General features: G+C 35.0%; 1 protein-coding gene across 1 annotated transcript in view; it reads right to left on the minus strand.

The window, feature by feature from the left end:
* Positions 1–21845, minus strand: part of LOC129226636 (probable chitinase 10) — a 102192-nt gene that overhangs the window by 19176 nt on the left and 61171 nt on the right. The window contains exons 4-8 of the mRNA XM_054861265.1: positions 15213–15391; positions 10405–10529; positions 7955–8078; positions 4349–4534; positions 15–134 (exon numbers count right to left, since the gene is read on the minus strand). Coding sequence (XP_054717240.1) covers positions 15–134; positions 4349–4534; positions 7955–8078; positions 10405–10529; positions 15213–15391 — 734 coding nt within the window. The remainder of the gene's footprint in view (positions 1–14; positions 135–4348; positions 4535–7954; positions 8079–10404; positions 10530–15212; positions 15392–21845) is intronic.

Raw genomic sequence — 21845 nt, forward strand, 5'->3', positions numbered from 1 at the left:
TATGAAATCCTTACTTTAATTCTTATGCTCTTTTCGTCGTCAAATCCGACCCATTGGTCCCCGAGGAAGGCGTAAGGCACTTTCTGTTCGTCATCCCAAACGTAACGGGCTCCGCTCTTGATGAAATCACACACCTACAAGTAATAAATTGCTTGCTGAAACATATGGTGATTTTTTAGTTTGTTTACACTCTCACGCAAATTATAAATGTTGTCATATCACTTCAGAGTAAAACTTACCATAGCATTTATCTAGTCAAGGTGTTGTACACTGAAAATCAACAATCACAACAACAAAGAAATTTTTTTGCACTTCTAGCTAAAACATACACCCACACAGTTGCAAAACATTTCTTAAATCTGTATCATTATATACAAATACTAGCTGCGTTGCTCGGCTTTGCCCGGTCTAACTTGAAAAAATCCATTGCGTCAAGTGAAGTACCTTCAATAACCAGTTTTAAATTAAAAAAAAAAACCTCATGCAAAATTTTCTCGCCAAACAATGACGACAGATACTAAAATACTTTTAAGAAATTAAAATGAGAAAGATGGATTTAAAAGGCGTAACCATGAAAACACCAAATAACATAAGTTTAAGAATTGAAAATGAGAAAGATGAAAATAAACAATGGATTCAAAAAGCGTTACCGTGGAAACGCAAGATAAAATGGTTAAAAACTTGAATAGAGAACAGATTTTTGAACTTCATTTAATTCGCTTGCAACTTTTTTTCTAATGGAGATAGAGGGTTAAACTTTCGACCTTAGTTCGAGTTAGATCTGGAGTAAAAAAAGCAGCTCTTTCCAATGCTTTCAAAAAGAAAACTGTGGAACCATTTCTTCAATTTTTATTGATGGATTTAACGAAGAAAGTAGTGCCTAAATTTCAGCTAAGCCTAAAAAAATTCGAGCTAAAAACGTAAAAAACTTCCGTCGCACTTAAGTTAGAGCATTGGAACAAATTGCGTAGAACGTGGAAAATTCTTCCCGTTCCAACGATATATAATATTATCATTTGCGAGTAATGTTTCACCCCCATATTCGGGAATTTATGTGAAAATTGAGCCTAAGTTGGCATAAAAAAAAGAACGATTCATCGAATTGTTTTCGAACTGGTCTGCAAACCTTCTCAAGGCTTAAAGGAACAAACTGTGAAAATTCCAGCAAAAAGGTAGTTCTCGAGTTTTGCGAGTTCAAACACACAGACGCTTTTTGGAGACTTCATTTTATACTATGCAGAGATGAATTCTATTCACCAAAAGCGTGCATACACTTTAAGTTGATCTTTAAACATGTTGTATTATTAGTTGAAAAACACAACTCTAAACATAAAGAAATAAAGTTCGAAAAATGCTGAATATTTTAAATAAAAATGCGTAACATAAAAGGTAGTGAAAATTCGTCAAGTAGTAGAAAAAATTAAAATGTACTGAAGCTTTTGTGTAGTTTTCGGATTACGATTAAGTTATGAATTTCGATGGTAGATGGCAGCACTACAATAAGTTATCAAGTTTGAGACTAGATGGCAGCACTATAATTTAACTTGATCTCTGTAATTTTTTCAACAGCCTGCCCCGATTAAACTTACACGAGTTTCTGTAGAAATTAAGTTTTTAATTGCTTCTTTTATACCAAAAATACGTTTGATTTCTTGATTATCTTTGTATTTTTCGCTTTCAAACTCAAATTGCTCTTTAAAAATTATATCGTATACCTTACTTTTTCATAGGTTGCAAATTGCAATCTTTACTAATAGTAAATCTGAAAGTCTCTGTCTGGATTTCTGTCCGGATCTCAGTGACGTGCATAGCGCCTAGACCGTTCAACCGATTTTCATGAAATTTGGCACAAAGTTAGTTTGTAGCATGGGGGTGTGCACTTCGAAGCGATTTTTCGAAAATTCGATGTGGTTCTTTTTCTATTCCAGTTTTAAGAACAAAAATGTTATAAGATGGACGAGTAAATTACGAAACTATCATAACGTGGAACCGTAACATGGGCACAAGTCAATTGGCGAGATACGAAATTATCATAACGTGGAACCGTAACATGGGTACAAGCCAATTGGCAAGAAAATTCACCACACATTATTTGTAAATATACAGGCGAACCAAAAGACCTTTCAATTTTTTTATTACGGGCAAAGCCGTGCGGGTACCACTAGTCTAATACATAACTTTAAGATCCAAAGAGAATATCTATTTTTTGGAGGTCTCTTTTTATTGACTAATTTTTCTTTTATTTTTAATACACCAAATTCAACGGTGAGGTGTACAACTTCGGTGAATGCTAGTCCTGTATACCAACTTGCATCTGCCCCTAGGCCTTACCATTTTACCTGGACGTACATACTCTTTCTTCTATTACATGCATAGATTGATAGCTGCCGGCCATGAAAATTGCATAATTTAATTTTTAGATTAGGGTAACGGCCACAGTAACAGACAGGGGTCCAGTAACAGACAGTCGCACCTTTGGATGTAAATAATAAGAATTTTAGACGGGTAAAACGGATGTTGCTGCGGCCCATGAATAAATACAGTTGCAACCATCTAGTTTTTTCAGAGTGCAGTTTATGAGCCAGTTGGTATTTACAAGGCAGTGATGGAAGGGTAGGAACAGCCACCACGAGGTCTGTCGGTGTTTCATGTTCATTTGAATTTAATAAGGTTATAGATCTAAAAATCACGACCTTTTGCAAATATTGAAAAGAAAAGGGGAATTCTGTCCAAGGGCGCCCAGATACAAAATTCTGAGGAGGGGGGGGGGGGTGGCTCATATATTTCCCCCCATGGTTTAGCAGGATATTTTCCCATGGAAACCGATTTCAGGACAGATTAGTCATTAAAATTTGTCATTTTTAATAACTTATTCATTAATGACTGGAGAAGAAATGTTTTTAAATTTTTGCAAAGAAAAAAAGTACTAAAAGCAAAAAAGTTCTGTTTTTCAGGGTGGAGGGGGGAGGGCTCGAGCCCCCCCCCCCCGCCCCCTATATGGGCGCCCTTGATTCTGTCCATTACTCAACCTTTCCCCATCCTACCTGTTACTAGGTATCATCAGAATTGTCGGTGTCTGTTACTGGAGGGTCGGACCTTTTTTTCGAAATGGAGCAAATAAACATAGAATTGACTCATTCATAGGATCGAGAAGCAGCCAAACGTTAGATGAGATGTAGTTGCATGAGAGAAAAATAGTTTTGAAAGTCTAAATACATTAAAAGGTTCAGAAAATGGAGTTGACCTGAGAGCGATGTCTTAAGCACGTCTGTTACTGGTGCCGTTGCCCTAGTTCATTTATTTTGCATGTGCAAGGTGTAAGGGAAAGATTTCTCATGGAAGAGTTGATTTGTAACGAACTCAGCTACTTGCATCAGTTGTCGGATATTCAGCAGGTATTTACAGCCCTTGGAGGAAGATACTGACTTTCACTTACAGCAAAATTGATAAAAGTATAAAATACCTGTAAGGGTCGTTGAAGCCCGACTTGTTTGCTTTCTGAATTGGTGAAAATTGAAAAAATATAGTTTACCAATATGTTTGCTCCTCTTGATTTAATTTTCATTTAGTGGAACTTTTATTTGTTTTTTAATGGCCTGGTACATTTAATGGGCGATTTTTTTCTTTAAAATTTGAGAAACTTTTAATACTGTTTATCAGCTACTTTCATTGAACAGTTCAGTAAAACAACAGAATGTATAACTCAAATAAGTACAGTAGAACTTGGTTTATCCGGACCAAATGTGTAGCTAAAAAAATAATTATTGAATAAAAACAAAAAGCAGACTGCGAAAAAACCAAAAAGACTAAAAAGAAAAAAATATAAGCCCAGTAGCTTAGAATGTTATTAAGTACTACTGAATAACACCACCATTGAAATAGTTTTTTAACCGATACACACCTAAGACAAATCATAAATTCAAAAGCAGAATAGAAGGATCAGTAGTCGGGGCCATTCAAATTTTACGTGTTTCCTTTATTGATCAAAAAGGAATAGTCCCCAACTGCTGATCCTTCTATTCTGCTCTTGAATTTATGATTTGCCTTAGGTGTGTATCGATTATAAAACTATTTCAATGGAGTAGTTATTCAGTAGTACTTAATAACATTCTAAGCTACTGGGCTAACATTTTTTTTTCGTTTTAGTTTTTTTGGTTTTTACGCAGTCGGATTTCTTGTTTTCATTTAATAATTATTTTTTATTTTACACTTTTTAGTTATTTTTCAATGACTTAGTTATTATGATTGTAAGCCGAAAAGGTTGACCGTGTTAGTGACGTTAGGGGGATTGACAGTGTTTTAAAAATATACTTCACAGGTAAAAGGAAATTGAAACTGATTTTCTTACCTCGTAGTAGGACAGAAATCCTTCCTCCCTGGTGTAAGTTCCGGCTTTTCCTCCCGCTTTGGTGGGGGCGTTCATTCCATTCTTTTCGGGACTCACGAGTGAGAAGGAACGTCCGTAGGTGGCCAAGCCCACCACCAGTTTTTCTTTAGGAGCACCCATCTGCTCCCACAATTTCACGCCGAATTCCTGAGAAATATTAAAGCGGATTAGCTACAGTTAAGGCAATACATAATACAGTGGCAAATCTAGCATGGGTAACACCCGGGTCGTTAATTTGTGGTGTCACCCCCCCCCCCCTCCAACCCACACACACACAAAAAAAAGTTTTAATATTCTAAGTAAACATAAAATTTATATAAGTTTCAGCAGAGGTGCCCATCCCCCCCCCCCCCCAATTTCAATGGCGCAAATCTCCCCCCCCCCCCAAATTTTTCTCAATCCTCTTTCTATTTTTATTTTTAGCTCTTTTTTATTTTATTTATTTAAAAAAAATTTTTTTTTTAATTTATTTTTCAAAAATAGTTTTTGTTTGTTTATTTTTAAAATATTTTTTATTTATTTATTTTTTAAAAATATTTTTTATTTATTTATTTATTTTAATTATTATTAATAGTTTATTAGAAAAGTTCTGGGCTACACCAATAACACACACGCCAACGAAATAAAGAAATGAAATAAAATATAAACAGAATAAAATAAAAAATAATTTGACTTAAAAATAAATCGATAAATAAATTTAAATAAATAAATTTAAAAATTTTTTAAATCCCCCCAAAAATTTTGATGGCACAACTTGCGCCATAATTCCCCCCCCCCCCCCTGTTGGCACCCCTGAGTTTCAGAATACTAAATTTGTGTTTGTTATGAAACTTTAAGTTGACTAAGTTAATGTACAACTAAATTAATGTACAAAAGGCACTTTTTATATAACTGTCCCTAGATGCAGGTGTGCTGGCCGTCGAGAGATCAAAAAGGTAAGGGAGGTGTATGAAATTGATGACCCCTTAATCATTTTAAAAGTATCTCAAAACACAGTAAAAGATAATGAAGTTTAGTTTTTATGTATAAAGAGGAAGTCGCTACTTGGTCTAAATATTGTCAATATGAACCTAATCCTGAGTATAGTATTCACTCCTTCCCATGTGGGGTGGAAAAGAGGGGGTCCTCGTTCCAAATTTGTAGTCTTAAAAATGCATTTTAGCTTCATATTTTTCAAAAACGCGCAATTCCATTTTGGGTGTCACCCCCCCCCCCCCAGACGCGGGACACCCGGGGTGGACCCCCCCCCCCCGCGTAGCGACGCCACTGAAGGATAAAAATTATAATAATATTAACAGTAATACGATTATACTGTAACTTAGCACAAAAATGCTTTCTTTCTCGATTTCCTAAAGTCAAGGGATTCAAATCTGTGGCACGTTCCTCCCTAAGGAGGCATATGATTATTGCAAGGAGGAACGCAGTTGTTATCAAAATTTTTGAAAAAAATAAATAAGTAAAATTGAAATAAAAAATAAATAAGGAAATAAATCGAGTAAAATAAAAATAAATAACTAAATAAATTACATAAAATAGAGAAATAAATAAATAAATAACATAAAGAATAAATAAGTAAATAAATAAAACAAAAGAAAAATAAAAAATTAATAAGCAAATTTATAAAATTAACGAAAAAATTACTAAGTAAATAATATAAAATAAATGAAAAATGAAAAAGTGAAATAAAATGAAATTACCAAGTCAAACCGGTGTCGGAAAATCAGAATCAGTTCAACATCGTCGCTGTGGTATTCGGATTAGAGCGCAACTCTAAGAACACCGATATATTTTTAATTGCCCTACAGTTTGAGAAACTTTGCGAGCAAAAGCAAGCTCACCCATCTCAGTTTTGTATCAATTTTTACAAATGTGTTATTTTAAACCTTTACTTTTCGGCAATTTTGAGCGATTTGTTAAACATAGTAAGACTGAATACTCATATACTCTGAATTACTCATATTAAAGTAATATGAGTATTCAGAATAGAAATAAATAATGATGTTTTGTTGCATATTTTTTTTTAATAAAGTTGATATAGTATAGAAATAAATAATGATGTTTTGTTGCATATTTTTTTTAATAAAGTTGATATAGTATAGAAATAAATAATGATGTTTTATTGCATATTTTTTTTAATGAAGTTGATATAGTATAGAGATAAATGATGTTTTGTTGCATATTTTTTTTTAATAAAGTTGATATAGTATAGAAATAAATAATGATGTTTTGTTGCATATTTTTTTTAATAAAGTTGATATAGTATAGAAAATAAATAATGATGTTTTGTTGCATATTTTTTTTTAAAATGAAGTTGATATAGTATAGAGATAAATGATGTTTTGTTGCATATTTTTTTTTAATAAAGTTGATATAGTATAGAAATAAATAATGATGTTTTGTTGCATATTTTTTTTTAATAAAGTTGATATAGTATAGAAATAAATAATGATGTTTTGTTGCATATTTTTTTTAAAATGAAGTTGATATAGTATAGAGATAAATGATGTTTTGTTGCATATTTTTTTTTTAATAAAGTTGATATAGTATAGAAATAAATAATGATGTTTTGTTGCATATTTTTTTCAATAAAGTTGATATAGTATAGAAATAAATAATGATGTTTTATTGTATATTTTTTTTTTTTAATGAAGTTGATATATTATAGAGATAAATGATGTTTTGTTGCATATTTTTTTTAAATAAAGTTGATATAAAATATTTTTTCTAATCTATTAAATAATCTATTGACTGGGGGGTCAACATTTGTGAAATAAAATTTTTACGCGAACTGAAGGGGACAGAACTTTAACTTATCTGAACTGGATCCGGTCCTAAAAAGTTCAGATAGTCAAAACTTTCTGCATTTAAATGAGTAATTTTCGAATTCAGGTATCAGCTTTCATTTAAAAAAGAAAGACAATTCTCGTTGTAAACTCACTCAAAAGCTATGAATTTATTAGTGAGCATGTATTTGTTTGTGAGAGATTTTTTTAAAAAAGAGAGAAATTAATTTGAATTTTGACATCTTGAATTCAAATTATGTTTTTTCGCAATCATGAGTGTGTGTATGCTGGCGTGTGTGTTTGTGTGTGGGGGATATGTGTGTTTGTGTGTAGGGGCTTTGTGTATGTGTGTGTAGGCATGTGTGTTTGTGTCTGTGTGCTGGCATAAGCGCGTGGGTAGTTGTGTGTTTGAATGTGTGTGTGGGGGGTATGTGTATGTGTGTGTAGGCATATGTGTTCGTGTCTGTGTACAGGCATGAATGTGTGGGTAGTTGTGTGTATGTTTATCTGTGTATATGTTTGTGTGTGTGTGTGTGTGTGTGTGTGTGTGTGTGTGTATGTGTGCGTATGTGTGTAGTTGTGTATGTATGCGCGTGTGTGTAGGACATGGATGCAACCTGGAGATGGCTTTCGCCATAGGTGCAGCATCGTGAGGAGCCGGTCGACGGTGATGGTGCGGAGGGTGGCGGTGGGAAAATAAAATGATAGAACGCCAAAAACAGTCAAATGAAAGCAATAAGCAATCGTGATTGCTCAAAAAAAAAAAAAAAAAAAAAAAACTTACTAAGCATAGCTGCTTCCTCCACTGGGATTCTGTGCTCAAAGCGTAGAGGGGGGCATTGTGGCCAGTCTGGCTCTCCCATTTGCCATGGAAATCGTAAGACATCACGTTAATCAAATCGCAGTATCTAGAGAGAAAAAGAAATTTGTAACTGTTAAGCGCATAAAAAGTATCAAAAACATTTAAGCTAAAACCCGAAATTTATCATTACAAGCAGGGTCAGTCTACAACTTTTGGGACACTGGGCATAAACTTAATTCTGTGCCCCCGCCCCTCCAGTTCGTGCTGTATGCTTGAAGTAATAAAATACAGGGTGTTTCAAAATGAATAGCGGGGTTTTAACATGTTAAGATATTTATTACACCAAATTTACAGCCACAAGTGATGTATCAAACGAAAGAGAAACTCAAACAGTTTTGTTTGTTGGCATCAGTGCGCATGCGCGTGGAATGTTTCTGCTGCAATCCGCTAGAAAGCGCTTGTAGCAAAGATGGCGACTAAAGAACAGAAAGCGTTTTGTGTTTTACAGTTTGCAAAGACGGAATCTGTTGTTACTGTGCAACGTGCGTTCCGGATTAAGTTCGGTTGTGATCCACCAGGTGGCCGTAAGGGGCCTAATGACAGGGCTTGTTTCCCATGGCCTCCACGGTCACCCGACCTAACGCCGTGTGATTTCTATCTTTGGGGGTTTATTAAGGACCGTGTGTATGTGCCTCCACTGCCAGCCGACCTTCCCGAATTAAGGAACAGGATTGAACCAGCTGTTGCAGCAATTACTAATGAGACACTCATCAAAGTTTGGGAAGAACTCGCATATCGTCTTGACGTGTGCCGAGTGACGAATGGTGCTCACATTGGACACTTGTAGGCTATTATGTAAAACTGTTTGAGTTTCTCTTTCATTTGATATATCACTTGTGGCTGTAAGTTTGGTGTAATAAATATTATAACATGTTAAAATCCCGCTATTCATTTTGAAATACCCTGTATTTTTACATCTACATATTACGGCAACCATACTAAATATTACGATCTGTAAGATAAATATGCATAATAATGTAGCATGTCATCACATTGTGCTTGATTGCAACGAAGCGTAAAAAAACAAACATATCTATTAAGTAACTTTTAAATGCAATAATAGAGTAAATAAAGTGTTCAGCTTGAAGTGGCTTCAGCATTTGAGATAAAGATCACAATTTTAAGATTTTTTTTTAAATTTATTGATTTAATACTTTTACCTTAATGCAGTGCGATCGGTCCGAATGTTTATCATTGGTTCTCCAGAAATATCGCTATCGATCGCATATTTGTCAAACTGACACTGGATTCAGCATCTCAGTTTTTGCACCAAGCGTGTCACCGACATTATCATCAATCTGCGATGCATCTCTAAAGCCCTGGTTTCCTAGAAGCGAAATCACCAAACTTTGGCGTCGCTACTCGGCGTGACGCTGAAATCAAAGTCAAGTGATTACGGCGTAGCTACTCACGACGTCGATTTTGCTCGGACGCGCATGCGCAGAAGAATCAAGTTTTCCTCTCGGCGATAAGCGACGCCGAAGGTCGGCGATTCGCGCTCCTAAGGAAACCAATGCTTAAGTGGACGCCCAGTAACGTCACTACTTCAGTTCGCTCTGAAACTAATTGAACTGTCACAAAAATTGAGCAAAGAGCACTTTTGGAAGCACTTTAGCAGCAGATCTGGTATCCTAGGCCTGGTGCATCATGTGCTCATGCCTCAATCTAACCCTGATTACAAGTCACAAGCGGCATTAAATATGGATTTTGACAGGAGATTGTACTGATCAAGATTACATAAAATGAAAAAAAAAAATAATTAATTTGAATTTTGTCATCTTGAATTCAAATTATGTTTTTCGCAGTCGCGAGTGTGTGTATGTAGGCGTGTGTGTTTGTGTGTGGGGGGATGTGTGTTTGTGTGTAGGGGGTATGTGTATGTGTGTAGGCATGTGTGTTTGTGTCTGTGTGCAGGCATGAGTGTTGGTAGTTGTGTGTATGAGTGTTTGTGTGCGTATGGGCGGGGTATGTGTGTGTGTGTGTGTGTAGGCATATGTGTCTGTGTGCAGGCATGAATGTGTGGGTACTTGTGTGTATGTGTGTGTGTTTGTGTGTATGTATGTGTAGGTGTCTGCATGCATGCGTGTATGTGTGTGTAGTTGTGTATGTATGCGCGTGTGTGTAGGATACAGATGCAACCTGGAGACGGTTTTCGCTATAGGAGTAGCATCGTGAGGAGCCGGTGGACGGTGATGCTGCAGAGGGTGCTGGCGGGAAAATAAAATCATAGCACATCAAAACAGTCAAATGAAAGCAATAAGCAATCGTGATTGCTCAATAAAAAAGAAACAAGAGTACGATTGCAGTTTCCTAAAAAAAGTGATCAACAGATGAATTGAGCAGATAATGAGTAACGGCAGTGGAGTACTTACGCAGCTACGGCCGGAACGTCATATCCGGATCGGATGGTTTCCGATCCGGCAGAAACAGCAACGGTCAGGAGCAGCCTTGGCAACTTCTTGTCTCGAGCTTCCTCTTCAAAAGCTTCTCGCAGTTCCTGAAAGAGCCACAAATCGTTGCTGATTTTCAACATACGATAAAGGGGGGGGGGAGTAAATTGAGCAAATTGGATAGCAAAATCATTGCAAGAACCATTAAAAGAATAATAACCCCTTCAATCGGAATTATGAAATACTTGACCAAAAATGATTATAATTTTTACAAAGTATACTATGATAAAGGGTATCTTATAGACAAAATTTTGAGTTTGTAGGAGAAAAATTAAGAGATATGGCACGTCCAATGTTCCGGACTTATATTTTTGAAATCAATATTTCATATATAAAAATTATAAAATACCGATCAAACTTCATTACAAAATGTTGTTTAAACAATAATAAAACATAATAGAAGCGTTTGAAACGATTAATTAAGAAATATATTTTTTTAAAAATCAGGAAAAAAAACCTCGTTTTCGGACGAGAAAACATGGTTGGAAAAATGAGCCACTCTATCTCCTAATCCTTATATGTCAGTGTTGTCAATCCCAAAACGAAAAATTATTTCACAGATTATAATAAGCAGAATGTAAAGAGTCAACTAAAAAAAAAAAAATAATCAAGCAATTTAATCAATTATTAAATGATTAGCAAATGTTTAAAGTGTATGTCCGGTATACCGGACACCAGGTCTGAAGGGGATAAACTAAAATATAACATCGTACAATGTTTCGATTAATACAAGCTGGATGGACAAAAGACAAGTTCAGAACTCATTATTTCATCACACAGAATTAAAGTGTTCCTAAATTCACATGATTTAATTGTTTAAGATGGATATTATTTGTGCTAGTAAGTACTTTTTTTCCCCTAATTTAATTACTCTATCTGATAGTTAAGCAATATTTAAACGAGCTGATGTGTGCATCACATGACTTCCTTTTGCTCCAATTTAATGTCATTTACTCATTGACAAATTCAATGTGATTCATTTGTTTCCACTCTAAATGTCACCAACAGTGGCCAAATTAAAGCCAAATTAAAAAAAAAAAAGAAATCCGCCAAAATGTGTCGCCAAGTTGGCGACAAATCTTGGCGACCAAAAAAAAAAGGCGATACATCGCCAATTGTCCGAAAAATGTCCTACTTGAGTTTACATCGAAATTAACAATGATTTCCCCCCAAAAAGGGGCAAAAGACCCCCATAGGAACATCCGACTGCAACCAAAAGAGAAGGTGCACAACTAGGTTCCACTAGGAGTCTAAGTACCAAATTTCAACTTTCTAGGACATACCGTTTTTCAGTTATGCGAGATACATACACACATACGTACGAGAAAATTCGTTGTAATTAACTCGGGGGTTGTCAAAATGGATATTTCGAGTGTGTAGGTTCCTGGGCATATATCTACGTGTGGTCGGGTCGAAAAAAAAAACTCAACATTCATTCGGGGGTGAGAAAAATGGAAATTAAGGCCGATTTTTGAGTGAAAATTTTTTCACGAATACAATACTTCCTTTTTTGTAAAAGGAAGTAAAAAGTTTTAAGATAAACGAAGGAAGTTTTGCTTGTTTAAAACCTTTCAAGTGATGGTAATGATTTTACCCACTTGTACCCGGTCTAAATTTTCTGTATATAATAGCTGCACTTTTCCCATTATTAATAAGGCGTATTATAGTCAGCACACTCGGGTACAACATATATTTTTCTCTATAGTGCTTTCTTTCGAGTAGAGATTTCTTTGAAGAATGATTGAAGCACCCAAAACTTTGGGTAAAAATAAATATATTGTACTTGAGTGTGCTGACTATAATACATCTTATTAATAATGGGAAAGCTTCAACTACTATATCCATAAAATTCAGCCCGGGTACAAATGGGTTCAAGTCATTCCGATCACTTGAAAGTTTTGAAACGGGAAAAAAAATCCTTAGTTCATCTTTTTAAAAAAAATTAACATCGTTTACTATCATATAGAATGATTAAATTAGGGAAAAAAAGCACTTAATAGTATAAATAATATCCATCTTGAACAATAAAACCATATGAAATTAGAAACACTTTAATTTTGTATGATGAAATGATGCCTGGAACTCGATTTATTCTCTTACAAACGGATACGTAACTTTGAATCTTATTACTCACGTGACGGAAGGGAGTTAGACATAAACACATAACTAAGTATCATGTTTTTGTTTATTGTTTGCATTATCCCAATACCAAAGTTTAGAATTTTGAACATTACTTTTGTCCACCTAGCTTGTACTAATCCAAACACTGTTCATCGTTGTGAAATTTTACAGAATGTAAACTCATTATCTGTTGAATTAGGAAGAAATAATTTCTGGTAGAGAAGCAAATATCTCGAGTGGCTATTCCTGCGGTGCTATGAACCAATGCAGAAGAAACGGATTTACAGAGATTGTCAATAGATTGCAAAGTACTGCCTATATCACCTATCGGACATCAGATTTAGCAGCTCATTTATGGTGCCAAATTTAGTGTTTGCGTTATGTTGTATTAATTCCGCTTAAATGTTGGAAATTTTACTTTCGTAGTTCTAAAAAAATGTAAATTCAAGGGGGAAAAATGAATCTACTTATGGCACATTAGGTTAATGTTTTTGCTGATATTTCAAAACAATCAACAACTAAGAACAATATAATTTTTTGAAAATGTATTTAACATAATTATATTGACGTATATAATGTTAAGCATGTTTTGTTGATGTTACGCCGTAAAACATCAGAAAACTTCGCGCAGAAAAAAGATTAGTCATTGACATCTAAAAATAAAACTTCATGACTTTAATGACTTTTCTTACTCTTGTGAGTATGTGGATTATCGTTGTCAGTTCCTATACCTTAAAGGTATTCAACAAAATAATCATTGTTTCGTCGGTCCATCTCGTTAAGAGATATTCCGAAATTGTTTTTGTACTTCCCTTATGTACTCGGTTTTCCAGTAGCACTTAAGAATGAATTTGATTTTTACTCATCGTTCAGTTAGACTTCAGCAATTATTTTAAGTCACCTGTCTCGACAAAAGGACCAAAAAGTATGACCGTTATAAACATTCAAAGAGGTTTTTCCTTTTTTGAAGGGAAACATTCTATATAAGCGTCACGAATCGCATTTTTTAATAATTAAATTGCATTGTGCACACATTATTCAGATTTTTTTCTTGTATACACTATTCACATTTTATTACTGTTTCATACATTAACACATCAAACCTAATCATTTTTGCCAAAATTTAAAGTTTATCATTGCGAATAGTAGGGTAAGGTCACCAGGTAACAGACAAGAGTCCAGTAACAGACAGTTATAAGTTTGGTTTTAAATAAAAAGCCTTTTAGGCGGGTAAAACGGATGTTACTGTGGCCCATGAATACGGTGCAATCCATCTAGGGTTATCAGAGTGAATTTCACGAGCCAGTTGGTATTTACAAGGCAGTGCTGGAAGGGTAGAAACAGTCACCACGAAGTCTGCCGGTGTTTCATGTTCATTTGAATTTACAGTGATCTCTCACTTATACGCGACCAAACGAGACAACGAAATTTTCGCGCATAAGTGAAATTCGCGTATAAGTGAAAAACCCCAAAATTAGCTTAAATGCAGTAAGTTAACATCAGTTATAGTAATACTAATAGTATACTACTAATACTAATGAATAAATTCGCACATAACTTCCATTTATACATTGTGATTTAATAAAAAAGCCAAATTTGAAGTTGTACGTTTTGTCATTTTTTATGCACTGTACAGTACGTAAGCGAATTCCCCAAAACCTAAAAAAATGTCGCGTGATCAGTGCCATAGTCTACGAGGATGCAAAAGATTTTCGATAGGGTATGTCAACGCGTACCGCTTGAGCACGATTTTTAGTGACGTCAACCTTTTTGTATGTAACCTGTTCTCCCCTCTCGAAGTCAATCACACGACTAATTCCACCCTCTATTGCACACTTGTGCAAAAAAAAAAAAAAAAAAAAAACACGATCTTTGAAGAATCCGAACAATGGAATAACGTCGTGTGAATGTATTTCCAGAGAAAGAACAAGAAGGGTACAAATCCTCCGATAAGCAAAGCGTGAATTAGGCGATTTAACTAAAATTGAAAAAAATTTTTATCGCGCATAAGTGAAAAGTGCATTTTAGCTTTCGCGTATAAATGAACAAGAGTTAACATTGTTTTCCTATATCGCTGGTCGGGCCCGTGAGAAAAACGCGCATAAGTGAAAAACGCGTATAACAGAGGTCGCGTATAAGCAAGAGATCACTGTATTAAGGCATAAGTTCTAAAACTAAAAAACTTTTGCACATTTTGAAGAGAAAAAGATAATTTTGTCTATTAATCATCCTTTTTTCCATCCTGTCTGTTACTGTGTATCATCAGATCGGTGCCTGATTTTCATCTGATTTTTCGGTGTTTGTTACTGGGGGTTCGACCCTTTTTTTTTAAATTAAGCAAATAAAAATAGAATTAACTAACTCAGAGGGTCCAAAAGCAGCCAAACGTTAGATGAGATGTAGTTACATGAGAAAAAAATAGTTTTAAAAGGTTAAATACATTAAGAAGCTCAGAAAATTGATTTAACTTGAGAGCGCTGCCTTAAGCATGTATTTGATTGGTGCTGTTACCTTATGTCTAATTTCTGAATATTTGTGAAAAAAAAATATTTATTACAAAGTAATATGGATGGAAACTCAGGAAAATTGTCGGTCATTGGCAAACTCACCTTTAGGAGGAGCACAAAATTTTTCTTGTCGTCGTTTCCCCTGGGAAATTCCCAATCCAAATCGAGTCCATCGAAGTTCCTGTCCCTCAAGTATCGAATGGCACTGAACACGAACAGCTGACGATTGTAACGATTGGAAGCCATCTCCTTGAACCGTTGAGTTCCAAATGACCAACCACCTGTGATTGTTGGGGGAAAAAATTAAAAAGTTACGCACTTAAAACTACCAATAAACGTGATGTGTTTATCTCTCAACAAGACTACACAAACATCTTCATCTATTTTATGACTAGTTTTATATAAATAAAAACTGAGCGTATGTACCTCTGTATGTAACTATGTATGTATATGTCCAAGTTTTTTCTCCTGAACTACAGTGAACTGACCATCAAACCAGGTATCGATGAATTCGTAATCTTCCCGTCTTCATAATTGGCTACTTAACATAATCCTCCCATAATAATTATCGGAGATATCGATTAAAAACTATTAATTAGGACACTTAGATTTCGACATAAAATCCCTATTTTTCGAAGGCTTAATCTCAACTTTCCGCAACAATGCTTTTTTTTAAATTTATAGCTTGAAGAAAATCATTGAGATGAAAGATGTATTGCCATTTTTTTTCTCAAATATGAACAAGTAAAATTCTTGCGAGTGTTAAACACGCGTCACTTAACATAACTTTTATTTTCGAGGTAGACCAAACAAAGCCGGGAGAAGCAAGCAGCTATTTACATTTTAAAGCTTTCAAGGTCCATAAAAAAAAGGTGCGTTAACTTTTATTGCTACTCCTCCCCCCCCCCCTTCAATTTCGAAAAAATGTCAATTTACCATTTTAGCCGGGAGAAGCAAGCAGCTATTTACATTTTAAAGCTTTCAAGGTCCATAAAAAAAAGGTGCGTTAACTTTTATTGCTACTCCTCCCCCCCCCCCTTCAATTTCGAAAAAATGTCAATTTACCATTTTAGCCGGGAGAAGCAAGCAGCTATTTACATTTTAAAGCTTTCAAGGTCCATAAAAAAAAGGTGCGTTAACTTTTATTGCTACTCCTCCCCCCCCCTTCAATTTCGAAAAAATGTCAATTTACCATTTTCATTAGTTCTATTCTTCTGTGATGAAACTGAATCAGCATGGAATTTTATCACATCAAAATTTCGAAGCTTCTAACAAACCAATATAGTTACAAGAGCAAACAAGTTCTTTTTTTTTTTTTTTTTGCCACAAAATAGCTCACATGAGCTGTTATATACTGTCTGACCACGGATCGTATGGAAAGGCAAACATCCGTTTCGCTGGCGGAAATGGACGCATCTATTAGTTTTCAGGGATGCCAGCTTTTGCAGATGTATGTTAGCCTCTAAATTAAGCAAAGTCTCATTCAGATGAGCGGAACACCCACATCCAATTTTTTACTTTCCCCCCTCATTCCGATAGACTCGTCTTAACTGGACTTTTGCCAATTCCATACATTCCGTGGTCAAACTGAATTTTGAAAATCATACGTGTTAAAAGGACCATGTATTTTATTTTCATACTTTTAAGACAGAATTTGTGAAAGTGGGTACCGCATCACCCTGGAGGCATACGGTCAGCCGTGAAGTTTGCACGCTATCAATATAATATGTTACTGTGAAATTACGAAATATAGTAAGCCAATAACGCACTTAGTAAACCATAAAGCTACTGATTCATTTCATAAGCAATGACAGGAAGTATTATTTCAAACATTTACTTTTAAAAATAATTAATTGAAAAGATTACTGAAATAGTTTGAATTTTATGCATAAACTGTTTGAACACAATGTGGTTGGATAATATTGGTGACGATTTAAGGGGGGTCATGACCCCCTTAACCAAGGGCGCCCGTATAGGTGGGGCGGTAAGGACGGGTTCAAGCACCCCCTTATAAATGAGAACTTCCTTTCTTTTAGTGCTTTTTTTCTTTGCAAAAATGTATATAAATTTCTTTTCCAGCCAATAATGAATAAGTTATTAAAAATATCAAATTTTAATATCTCTAATCTGTACTGAAATCTGTTTCCATGGGGAAAATATTCTACTAAACCATGTGGAAAATTTTTGCCCCTCTCCTTTAAATTTTGCATATGGGCAGCCTTGCCCTTGACCCTCCCTTTATATCCGCCACTGTTTGAGATTGACAAGTGTAGTTGACACAAGTTAACTTTAACTTATTTCTTTCGAAAAAGGTTTCATTGGTAGCTTTAATTGTTTGCTACTATTTCTCAGACTGTTATCAATGATTTGCGAAAACACCAGGTTCTACGGATAATGACGAGACTGTTTATTTACTTTACTACAAAGGTTTGCTGCTTTGTCTGATATAGTTGGTAAATTTACTATAAAGCAAAGGGTCAAAATATTAGATAGTTTGGACGGGGTTAAACCAGGATAACTAATGTAGAAAGTGTGTTGTTATTTCAAAATGAATTTTGGAAAAAACCTAGTCGCGAAATGTCGAAAAGGGCTAATAATGTTGCTGAGGAAGCTGGAAATATTAGATAGTTTATTTTAGTTAGTTCATTTAAATATATTTCACAATACGTATATTTGCGTATATCAGCCTTTTTTTTTTTTTCAAAAAAGGGAAAGTGATTAATAGAACTTTTGAGCGTTGCTAAAATTTTATTGGCTTTTCTGTATCATAAATACGATGAACGAACTGTTTCTCGATAGGAGCAAAACTAAAAGGACATTTAGCTCTTAACCACCCACCACGCGACATTATTTTCCTCCTATCAACATGTTATGTTCTAATGTTCGTAATAAATTCATCACCATGATTTGAATACACATTGAATGCTTTAAAGCATCATTAGCGGATGAAGCAATTTTTACAGCTCGTCTTAACTATTCTAATTTAGGTCACGGCCTACTAGTCTAAAACTATCTTCGTGTCATGGACTTCACTATAACTCTCATCGAAACTGCAATTTACTTCGGGAAAAAAAAAAGGTGTTTACTTCATTCGTCACAGCATATTCTGATTTATTTCAAAACTCTCGAAATAGCTAATAGCTTTGCCAGAATAACTTATTAAAGGTGAAAGAAACCCATTAATAACAGCTGTGCGATTTCTCTAAATTTTAATCAGTTTGCAACTCAGATATCATGAAAGCGGTCGATAATTTTAGCATGTATAGAGGACAATTCTCTCTAGGGGTTCCGTTAAAGGCAGATGCATTTTAACGTTATTCAAATTTGTGAAATTATAAAAATAATTTTAAAAATGATAAGTGCGGAAGTAGCTGGGGGGTAACAACCACTAAATTATTAACAGCAACGCAAAAAAATAAAAAATAAAAGATTTGATGGCGATTTTAGTATTTATCTTGTGTAAAGATGAACCTGGTCTATGTAATCTTAATTCTATTTTAATAAAGTTAAAATATAAATAGAATGTTGAGCTCTTAGCTAACTTAAACCTGAAGTTTGTTCTGAAAAAAAATCCAGAACAATAATTGTTGGTCTTGCCCTCCTTCTCATTGATTTATGTAAAATTAAAATATTTTGAAAACGGAATAGATCATGTAAATATTATGTAGATTTTTTTTTCTATCTTTAAATTTCTTTTTTCGGGAGCGGGGGGGGGGGGGGGGATTGGGACATAGATAAGTAAATCGCCAATCTTTTTAGGGTCGATGATCGAAAAGTTTTGCCGTCCCTACGTCTAATTCCCTCTAAAAAGAAGTGAATATACCAGGTAATAGCATTTCTTTTGTGACCGATACCAATAAGCCAAAAGTCTCGTAATTTCAACAAGCGTCGAATAAGATTACACTAAACTGTAAAATAATAGTTAAAAATATTCCACCTTCGATTTATGTATAATTATTTTAATTATGTGTACGAAGAACATTTTAGAATTTAAGAGACAGTTACAGTTTGCTTCAAAAGAAGCAGACACACGAAAAAGAAAAAAAGTTCTACAAGGACCATAATGAAGAAACTAGACATGCCCAACGTTTACAAACTACGCATCGTGTAAGAGCAATGCCTCAAAATTTAAATGTAGAGACATTAATTGGACAAAGTATGAGACTCGTTATTAAAGTGCTGTTATTAACTCTCGCAAAGCACTTAGTCATATTTCAACTTTCTATTAGGTTAACAACTTCTAAGAAATTTCGACATCGCCCAAAGAATTTTAAAATGCCTAAACGAAGGATATGAGTAAGCAATAAAACTTTTTCTGATCAAGAGCAGGCTCTTTATATGCAGTTAAAAATAAGAAGTATTCAAAATGTTTCCCGTTGCAGTAATTAAATTAGTTTATAGCCTTGGTTATGTTTTATTTCCCGCCATTTTGTGTCCTTCAATGTCTCGTAAGTTTTCGGTAGCTGTTCGTCTTGAATAATTTAGTTCGACTAAGACAGTAGAAATATTTTTCTGAGTGGTTTGTGGTAAAATCATGAATAATGATAGTTTGAAAGCATAGTACACTTGTCGCGAAGTGCGTTGTGAGGATTAGGCCTCCTACCGACGAGGCAGTTAGCTGAATTAGCTTTTTGAAAAAGTTGCCTGTTAGCTTGTTAATTGGCGTTTTTCGTTGTCATCACACGAAGCAACTTGATTGAATCAACTAAAATCACGAATAATGAAAGTTTGAAAGCATAGTACATTTGCCGCGAAGTGCGTAGTCGGGATCAGGCCTCCTACACACGAGGCGATTAGTTGGATTAGCTTTTTGAAAAAAGTTGCCGGTCCAATTGTTGATTGGCGTTTTTCGTTGCCTTCACACGAGGCAACTTGGTTGAATCAACTAAAATCACGAATAATGAAAGCATAGTACACTTGCCGCGAAGTGCGTAGTGAGGATCAGGCATCCTACACACGAGGCGGTGAGTTGAATTAGCTTTTGGAAAAAGTTGCCTGTCAACTTGTTGATTGGCGTTTTTCGTTATCTTCACACGAAGTAACTTGGTTAAATCAACTAAAATCATGAATAATGATAGTTTGAAAGCATAGAACACTTTCCGCGAAGTGCGTAGTCGGGATCAGTCTTCTACACACGAGGCGGCTAGTTGGATTAGTTTTTTGAAAAAGTTGCCTGTCCAATTGTTGATTGGCGTTTTTCGTTGCCTTCACACGAGACAACTTGGTTAAATCGACTTTTCTTCAAGCCGATTTTATTCGAGCTCCGTGAAGCTGTTAAAACTGAACCGAGTTGACTCAACTAGTTTACTCGTGCATAGATAGCGAACGCTAGGCTTTGTTTTAAAAGTAAGAACTGTCCTTATTGGAAGAGGTATTTAAAGCTTTCCACGGAGTTCGCAAAAACGCTTGTTTAATCCACCATCGGACTTAGGAGAAATCTTATTGCTGTTTGTAATATTTCATTGGATGTTGAAAATCCGCCCTCTATATTTAAAGAGCCACAGACCAGTTTACCAGGTCTTCACTACTTTTCTCTATGTCTTGCTGTATGTGTGTCCCCATGTTTCGTATTAAAAGTGTTTGTTTATGTTCAGATGTCTGAATCTCTGCTTTCGCACAACCTTTCAACAATTGCATAGACAAAAACATCGAGGGGCGGACTGGGTCCCGTAAAAGGGCGCCAACCTTGGCCTCCAAAGGGCGTAAAATTAATAAATAAATAAATAAACAAAAAGATGGTACACAGGTTTACGAGTTTAAGAAAAAAGAAAGCGAAGTGAAGTCATACAAAAGGTGCGCGCGGTTTGTGAGCGCAAAAGTTTTTTTTAAAAATAAATAAAAATTTTAGGAAGTTGCACCAAAAAATAAAATACATTAAAAAAATAAATTTAAAAAAAAGGCGTTCAGGCTTGAGGGTGCACAGGCGGAAGGGCGCATCAGGCCGATGGACAGGCGGACCAGTCCGTCCCTGGAAACATCCATGATGGACCACCGTCAACATGCCCGGAGAGGAGTTATTTCATTGACTTTATCCACGGTTGACATGAAAGCATCAGTTTATTAACTAGCACTGACTTCAAATTCGAAAACATCAGTTTCAAGGTTAACAATGCGGTATTTTTCATCAGTGAAAAAAAAGAGGTTCATAGCAATTCGGAGAATTTCCTCTCCTGTCCCGTTTTTTCTGTCCACTCACAAATTTTCTGAGCAGTTGGGAACTTTTCAGCGGTACTTTTCATTAGTTAAAAAAGGGAGGTCTACAGCAACTCGAAGAATTTTCTCTACTGTCCCGTTTTTTCTGTTCACTCACAAATTTTCTGAGCAGTTGGGAACCTGTCTTTGTAGTACTGAAGTATCTCACTTTGTAAGTCTTTGAAAGGGCTGTTAGCGAAATATAAATCTGGTTTTATAATGTTTATTCGCATCTTAATTACATGTATTATTCTACTTCTTATGCCTAATTAGCTACCGAGCTCAACGATTCAAACGCAATTAACTTATTATGCAGGGTTGTCATAGTCAAGCAATCCTACTTCAAAGTAATAGGCGTCTAAAATATTGCTCAGAAAGTAACAAAGCTTTGTGTTGAACATATTGAAGGAATAAGAATTTGTTTGAGCGAGCAAAAAAAAAAAAAAAAAAAAAAAAAAGTAAAGTTTTGCTGCCAAAGGTCGTTTTTAGTAAAATACACATTTACGACTGGTTCAATATTTAGAGTTAACATTCTTTTTTATC

Source organism: Uloborus diversus, chromosome 7 (assembly GCF_026930045.1).
Source record: "Uloborus diversus isolate 005 chromosome 7, Udiv.v.3.1, whole genome shotgun sequence".
Classification (NCBI taxonomy): Eukaryota; Metazoa; Arthropoda; class Arachnida; order Araneae; family Uloboridae; genus Uloborus; species Uloborus diversus.